General features: G+C 46.4%; 1 protein-coding gene across 1 annotated transcript; it reads right to left on the bottom strand.

The window, feature by feature from the left end:
• Nucleotides 1-678: 678 nt before the first annotated feature.
• LOC130081726 (interleukin-8-like) lies at nt 679-1,891 on the bottom strand. The gene is made up of 3 exons (XM_056246438.1): nt 1,724-1,891; nt 1,511-1,637; nt 679-766 (listed from the first exon to the last, which is right to left on the bottom strand). The coding sequence occupies exons 1-3, from the start codon at nt 1,791-1,793 to the stop codon at nt 694-696; spliced, it is 270 nt and encodes an 89-aa protein (XP_056102413.1). The 5' UTR covers nt 1,794-1,891; the 3' UTR covers nt 679-693.
• Between the last annotated feature and the right edge of the window lie 5,074 nt (nt 1,892-6,965).

The raw sequence follows: 6,965 nt of genomic DNA, 5'->3' as shown, positions 1-6,965 counted from the left end.
AATGTTTTTCAAGAAAAAATGCTATCATAATTCTGAGATATTAACTTAAGAAAAACAGAGCAAACATTTTTTTACATGAAAAATTCTCTCGTAATTCTGAGATAATTAACTCGTTAATTCAGAAAAATTGAGATTTTTTTCCTCAAGTGAATGCAATACACTTCCTTATAATCTACAGTAACCTGGTTATGTTATGAAAGATGACAAATAAGCATAATAAAAACCACCAAAAATATCCATTATGACAATTGAAACATCTTTTATTGCTAGTATCATCATTCAAAAACAATGCAAAACTATAATCAACATATAAAAACTATAATTCATTGCGACAATAATAAATACAATAGAGAACAAGGTCAGACAAAATTACAGTAAAAAATAAAATAATAAATTCAGTTTATAAAACAAAAGAATTTTTACACATTCGATACTTCATTTATCACCATAAGAGACAATAAATTTCAATAGAAAAATTCTATATTACAGTAGTTATAGTTGAATGAATAATTTCCTTTAGTTGCTCTTTGTGACGTTCCTCTTGTTCATCCTGCAAACATGAAGAGACACACAGTACATTACAATCTGAAGGATGAAAGGTGCTGCAATGTCCGAATATAAAAGTATTCATTAGCATGATTTGATTTAACTTATAATAAGCAGATAATAAAAGCGACAGCATCATAGACAAACTTACTCTTCCTTGAGAGAAATCACCCAGTCTTCACTAGGATTGAGACACGTCACTCCTTTCTTCATTGTAGCACTGTAAGAAACAAATGTATGATTATTTAAAATCTACAAAATTACGCTTTCATTATTATTATTTTTACACACCATTGTATGGAATTATATTTGACATTCTGGTAAGTCGTGACTTTATCGTTAAATGAAGTTCACCCCTCAAAAATAAACATTCTGTCTCATCCTAATGCTTTTCTACATTTGTATGACTTTTTCTTCTTCCGTGGAACACAAAAGTAGTTATTTATAGCAGAATATCCACGCTGCTCTTTTCCATATAAAGGAAGACGATTTATTTTGTTTTATAGAAGAACAGATCAGACATTCTGTTAAACATCTGGTGAAAATAAAAGCCATTCAGGTTTGACACAACATGAAAGTGAGTAAATGAAGGCTGAATTTCATTCATTCAGACGAAACATCCATGTATCATCATCAGTTATGAATTTTCACACCAGCCACTCTCGTGATATTAAAGACCTTTTAATATGAAGGCTTAAATTATTAAAATAAGTGAAAAAGCATCAACAAGTGTCCACACATGTGAACTCCTGAGATGTTTAAATAAGGCATCCCAGGATGCACTTTGGGGTGACTAAGAGAAGAAGAAGAAGAAGAAGAAGAAGAAGAAGAAGAAGAAGAAGATGAAGAAGAGGAGTGTGGCATCTGGACAGATGGAAGCAAGAAGCAATAATAAAAAAGGACGTTTGACGTATACATCATGTGTCTGTATTTGAAGTGTTGTTTTAGTAAGTTTCACACTCACATTATCTCCTCATTTTTGCATTGTGGTCCAGCAGGAATCACCTTCAACAAGAGTATTTTATCAATAGGAATTGGTGGGTTTGAATGTGTTTGAATGCACCGGCAGCGCATGTTAATGCGAGGTTTTCCTGCAGTGACAGAGAGAGAGAGTTGGTGTAAATATCTGCAAATGATCTGATTTAAAACACCGTTATGAATGTTATATTCTGCTTACCTTCTGTTGTGGACAGCAGTGCAGCGGTGCAGATCAGAAACACGAAGGCTGTTATGGTGAACTTCATCATCCTGAATCAGTGTTGTGCAGAGAAATGCCAGTAAACGTGTGAAGTGAGCGTCTGCTGTAGTCTAACACAGGCCTGCACTCTCCCTTTTATAGAGAGAGACTCTCACACGACACGAGAGTGTGTTGCGCAACTACGATTCCGACTAATCTTCTCTTCCAAGGAACTCTCTCTTTCTCGCTCTCTCTCTAAGAGGCTATTACTCTATTGCAATTTATTTTGCAAGCAATTATAAAAATACTTCTTAACCCTGTGAAGCATAATGTGTCATATTTGATATGCTAATTTCTGAGGCCTCTAAATAATCAACATGATTATAACTTTGCTGAAACTTGCAGTTTCACACAATCTACTGCAGTTCTCCTGTCGTCTGATTGATGGTTCATACTATTTTGGGAAAGTAAAAGGCCTTTTAGTGTAATTGTAAAAATGTCCAGCTTCAGCTCGTGGTTCTTTTTACTGTGAAATCGTAACTGTTTTTTATAAAGTAAACATAAGAATAACTTAAGTTATATTTCAAGATGAACATTTAATGGACTGAAGCAACTTAGGTTTATTGAACTACAAACTACGTAGCTTTGGTCATACAACTAAGAATTTAAATATCATCATACACCTTTTTTGTCGGGTCCGTTTTGACCTGAAAGTGAACTGTGGCTTTACACATGAAATTATGTTGATTATTTTAAGGATTAAGGATTAAAGACTGACTCTGCTGGGAACCACGGACATTAGCAGCTCGGCCAGATGATGAAACCTGTAGCGGAGCTAACCCAGGAGAACTAGCGATTATATCTGAGATGCATTTCATATCTCACGGTAGCTGCTCGCCCTCCTCTTTCATTTCACGAATACACACGAGAACATCAGCATTCATTACCGTATTAACCTGCTCATCTGCAAATGTGAGTTGCCTCTGAGGAGGACTAACCTTAATAGTCCTGAAGATACAACAGCTGTCGAGTAATTCTGCGTGGCCGAACCTCATCCTCTACTATTCCCTCTCTGGGTCTGGACATCATCTCTGAGACGGTTATAGCATCCGGCTCAAAAAAAAAAAAAAAACGTACTCGGTTACTGACGTAACCTCGGTTCTCTCTAGAGAGGGAACGAGTACTGCGTAATAGCTTACGCTAGGGGAAAAACTCTTTTCCGCGAGATATTGAAGCCAAAAATTATCCTTAATTTTTTATTAATGTAAAACGCTTTGCAGCAGCAAGCAGACATAGGCGAAACAGCTCGCGCGCCTATTGGTTGCTCTGCAGCAAATGCAGCAGCCTATCGAGAGAGACTCTGCGTGACGCAATGACCAATGGGGGCAATTCGCGCCCATATCGTCACGTCCCGCCAGAAGGGGCGTAGTCTCACCCTATAAATATGCTCGTTAGGCTGATACAAGCTGGTTTTTATCACTGAAGCGAACCAGAGCGTATTCCAAGCACGGCAAGATACGCAGTACTCGTTCCCTCTCTAGAGAGAACCGAGGTTACGTTATTAACCGAGTACGTTCTCTTAAGAGAGTATCTCTCATACTGCGTAATAGCTTACGCTAGGGGAACACAATGCAACACGCCGTGCGTACAGGGATCCAACACCAAAGTCCCGGGGGCCGAAGCCCAGGGCTCATGTAATGCATAATCACCATAAACTCACGTAGAGTGGAGGAAGAGAGGCTGGAAGCGTCATTCCCTATAAAAAAGCACCCAGCGGGGCTATTATATGACAATAAAACGCGCAGCCAGGGTGAAAGCTTTCAGCCTGATCTGGGTGGCCATACGTGTGTCAAAACTCATGGGGCTGCAGTAAACTCAGCATCTGGGCCGCACAGCGGGGCAGATAGCACTGAATTTTAGACCGCCAAAAGCTTAGCTTGTAAGGCGGGTACCTCCAGGTTATAGTATTTTATAAATGTAGACGGCGAGGCCCAGCCCGCGGCCGTACAGATATCTTGCAGGGAAACCCCGCTCGACCACGCCCACGAAGAGGCCACGCCTCTCGTGGAGTGCGCCCTGACACCCAAGGGGCACTGTAGGCCCTTCGCAGAGTAAGCGAGCGCAATGGCATCCACTATCCATCTGGATAGGCTCTGTTTTGAGGCGGCGAGTCCCTTGGAACGCCCACCAAACAAAACAAAAAGCTGCTCCGTCTGTCTGAAAACAGACGAGCGTGACACATAAGCTCTCAATGCCCTGACGGGGCAAAGGAGACTCGCATCCTCCTCCTCACTGAGAACCGGAAGGGCGGACAGGGAAATTACCTGGGCCCTGAACGGTGTATTGAGGGATTTCGGGACATACCCGTGCTTTGGTTTGAGAATGACCTTCGAGTCATTAGGCCCAAACTCCATACACGACGCGCTTACTGAAAGCGCCTGTAAGTCCCCTATGCGCTTCACTGAAGCGAGAGCCATGAGAAACACTGTTTTGAACGACAGGTGTTTCATGTCCACCAGCTGGATTGGCTCGAACGGGGCGCCTTTCATGGCCTCCAGGACCGTGGAAAGGTCCCACGTCGGGACTGAAGGGGGCCTGGGAGGGTTCAGCCTCCGAGCTCCCCTAAGGAAACGCACGACTAAGTCGTTTTTCCCCAGCGACTGGCCAGACACCGGTTTTGCAAACGTTGCTATGGCCGCCACATATACTTTGAGCGTGGATGGGGTCCTGCCCTTATCCAGTAGCTCTTGAAGGAAGGAAAGCACTTCCGAAACCCCGCATTCCACAGGTGAAAAGCTCTGGGCTTGACACCATGCAGAGAAAACAGACCATTTCGAGGAGTAGAGCCGCCTGGTAGACGGAGCTCTAGCCTGCGCGATCGTGTTTAACACTCCTTCTGGGAGGCTAGCGGGTACCCGTTGATGGCCCATGCGTGCAGGGACCACAACTCCGGGCGAGGGTGCCAAATCGAGCCCTCCGCCTGAGAGAGGAGGTCTCTCCTCAATGGTACAGGCCATGGGGCAGTGCTGGTCAGCTGCATCAGGGCAGGGAACCACGTCTGGTTTGTCCAGAGCGGAGCTACGAGCAGCACTGGGCATCCGTTCTCCCTGATTCGTTCCAACACCTGAGTCAGGAGCGAGACAGGAGGAAAAGCATATAGGGGGCAGCGGGGCCAAACATGAGCCAGCGCGTCCTTGCTTTTCGAGAAAAACTCCGGGCAATGAGCGTTTTCGTGGGACGCGAATAGGTCCACCTGTGCTCTGCCGAACGTTTTCCACAGCAGCTGGACCGTCTGCGGGTGCAGCGACCATTCCCCTGCTGGAACATTGTTTCTGGACAGTCTGTCTGGTCCCACATTCAGGTGACCAGGCACGTGCGCCGCTCTCAGTGAGAGCAGGTTGTGCTGAGCCCAGACCAGAAGGCGTTCCGTCAGCCTGTGAAGGTTTCGTGACCTGACGCCGCCCTGGCGATTTATGTATGCCACCACTGACATGTTGTCCGACCGGACCAAGACGTGGTGGCCTGTTACCTGGGGACAAAAACGCCGTAGCGCTTTGTCGACTGCTATCATCTCCAAGCAGTTTATGTGAAGGAGCTTTTCCCGTTCTGACCACAGGCCAGCTAGCGGTCTGCCCTCGAGCAGCGCTCCCCACCCCGAGGTGGAGGCGTCCGTAGACACCACCTTCACACTCGAAGCAGTCCCCAGACTCACACCTGACTGATACCAGTCGGTTATTTTCCAAGGTTCCAGAGCTGAAACACACTGAAGGTCGACCCTGAGGCGAAACAGACCCGCTGTCCATGCCCTGGGTGGAACCCGCGCTTTCAGCCACATCTGCAGTGGGCGCATGCGGAGCAAGCCCCACTGGAGTACAGAGGCTGCTGAGGCCATCAGCCCCAGCATTTTCTGAAACCTTTTGAGCGGAACTATCGCGCCGTGGCGGAAGGATTTCACGCCGCGCTGAATATTTAGCAATATTCACTGGGAGACAGTGAGCTCTTCGTCCAATTGACTGTGAGGCCCAGCTCCTCGAGGTGCTCGAGTAATGCGGCCCTGTGTTCTATGAGCTCCGATCGTGATCGAGCTAGAATCAGCCAATCGTCCAAGTAGTTCAGGACTCGCATGCCCTGAAGTCTCAGGGGTGCGAGCGCCGCGTCCATGCACTTCGTAAATGTACGAGGTGCTAGGGACAGGCCGAACGGCAGGACTGTGTATTGATATGCCTGGCCCTCGAAGGCGAATCTCAAAAATCGCCTGTGATGGGACGCTATTTGTATTTGGAAATAGGCGTCTTTCAGATCTATCGACATAAACCAGTCCCCGTGGCGCACTTGCGCGAGGATTTTTCTGGTCGTAAGCATTCTGAACTGGCGTTTGACAAGCACTCTGTTCAGCTGTCGTAGATCTAAAATGGGTCTGAGACCCCCATCCTTTTTCGGTACCAGAAAATATCTGCTGTATAGGCCCCCTTTGCTCTGAGCCTGAGATAAAGGTTCTATAGCCCCTTTGCTCAGTAGTTTCGCTATCTCGGCACGAAGTAGATGAGACACTTCGTTTTTCACCGTAGTTTCGACGCGCGCCGAGCGAATTGTAGCGAATAGCCTCTCTTTATAGTGTTCAGCACCCATTCTGATACCCCGGGAAGCTTTGACCACGCATCTGCATGAATAGCTAGGGGCAGAATGAAATCCGGGCTCTGGTCGCGGCAAAACGGCAGCTCGAGAGCCCGGGCATACTGGGAACACAACACCGTGTTTACAGCGTTCGAGGCGGGGGGTGCGCTGATCACAGCGGGCGGCCTGACCGCGCTCAGCTTTTTTATGGCAGATTGTGCAGAAAAAGCGAGCGGGGGAGATCCCGTAGGAATCGGCGTGTCTGTGACAAAATGTGGGCGCGGGGCTGCGGGCACATTTATTACACTGAAAACACTGTCGTTCATGGCCGACTGAATGTGTGTTGGTTTCGTTTTTACAGAAACCAAGGGACACGCAGCATGTAGTGTGAGCGGGCATGGTGACATGGGCGCGTTTACTACATTGTTTGCACAATCGACCGGAGTCGATTTTATTTGTGCTAGCCTTGCACCGTGGCGGGCTGTGTCTGTGTGTGTGAATGGGCACTGGGTGGGCATTCTTACAACACTTATAACACCATCGGCCGTGGCCGGAACACCAGAAAATGCACTCTTTATTGGATTTATCTGGGTAGCCGTAAAAACGGCTTTTGTGCGCAGGCAAACGG

The sequence above is a fragment of the Rhinichthys klamathensis genome, unplaced genomic scaffold (genome assembly GCF_029890125.1).
Source record: "Rhinichthys klamathensis goyatoka isolate OS25496 unplaced genomic scaffold, OSU_Roscu_1.1 h1tg000039l_1, whole genome shotgun sequence".
Lineage (NCBI taxonomy): Eukaryota > Metazoa > Chordata > Actinopteri > Cypriniformes > Leuciscidae > Rhinichthys > Rhinichthys klamathensis.
Note: the sequence above shows the minus strand (reverse complement) of the source record. Positions and strands in the feature narration are given on the sequence as shown.

What these genes read in the sequence shown, in the direction of transcription:
- LOC130081726 (XM_056246438.1), bottom strand. Translation starts at nt 1,793, where the DNA reads ATGATGAAGTTCACCATAACAGCCTTCGTGTTTCTGATCTGCACCGCT. An exon ending in ACTGCTGTCCACAACAGAAG is followed by an intron (nt 1,638 to 1,723) that starts GTAAGCAGAATA and finishes CTGTCACTGCAG; the next exon opens with GAAAACCTCGCATTAACATG. An exon ending in TGCAAAAATGAGGAGATAAT is followed by an intron (nt 767 to 1,510) that starts GTGAGTGTGAAA and finishes TGTTTCTTACAG; the next exon opens with TGCTACAATGAAGAAAGGAG.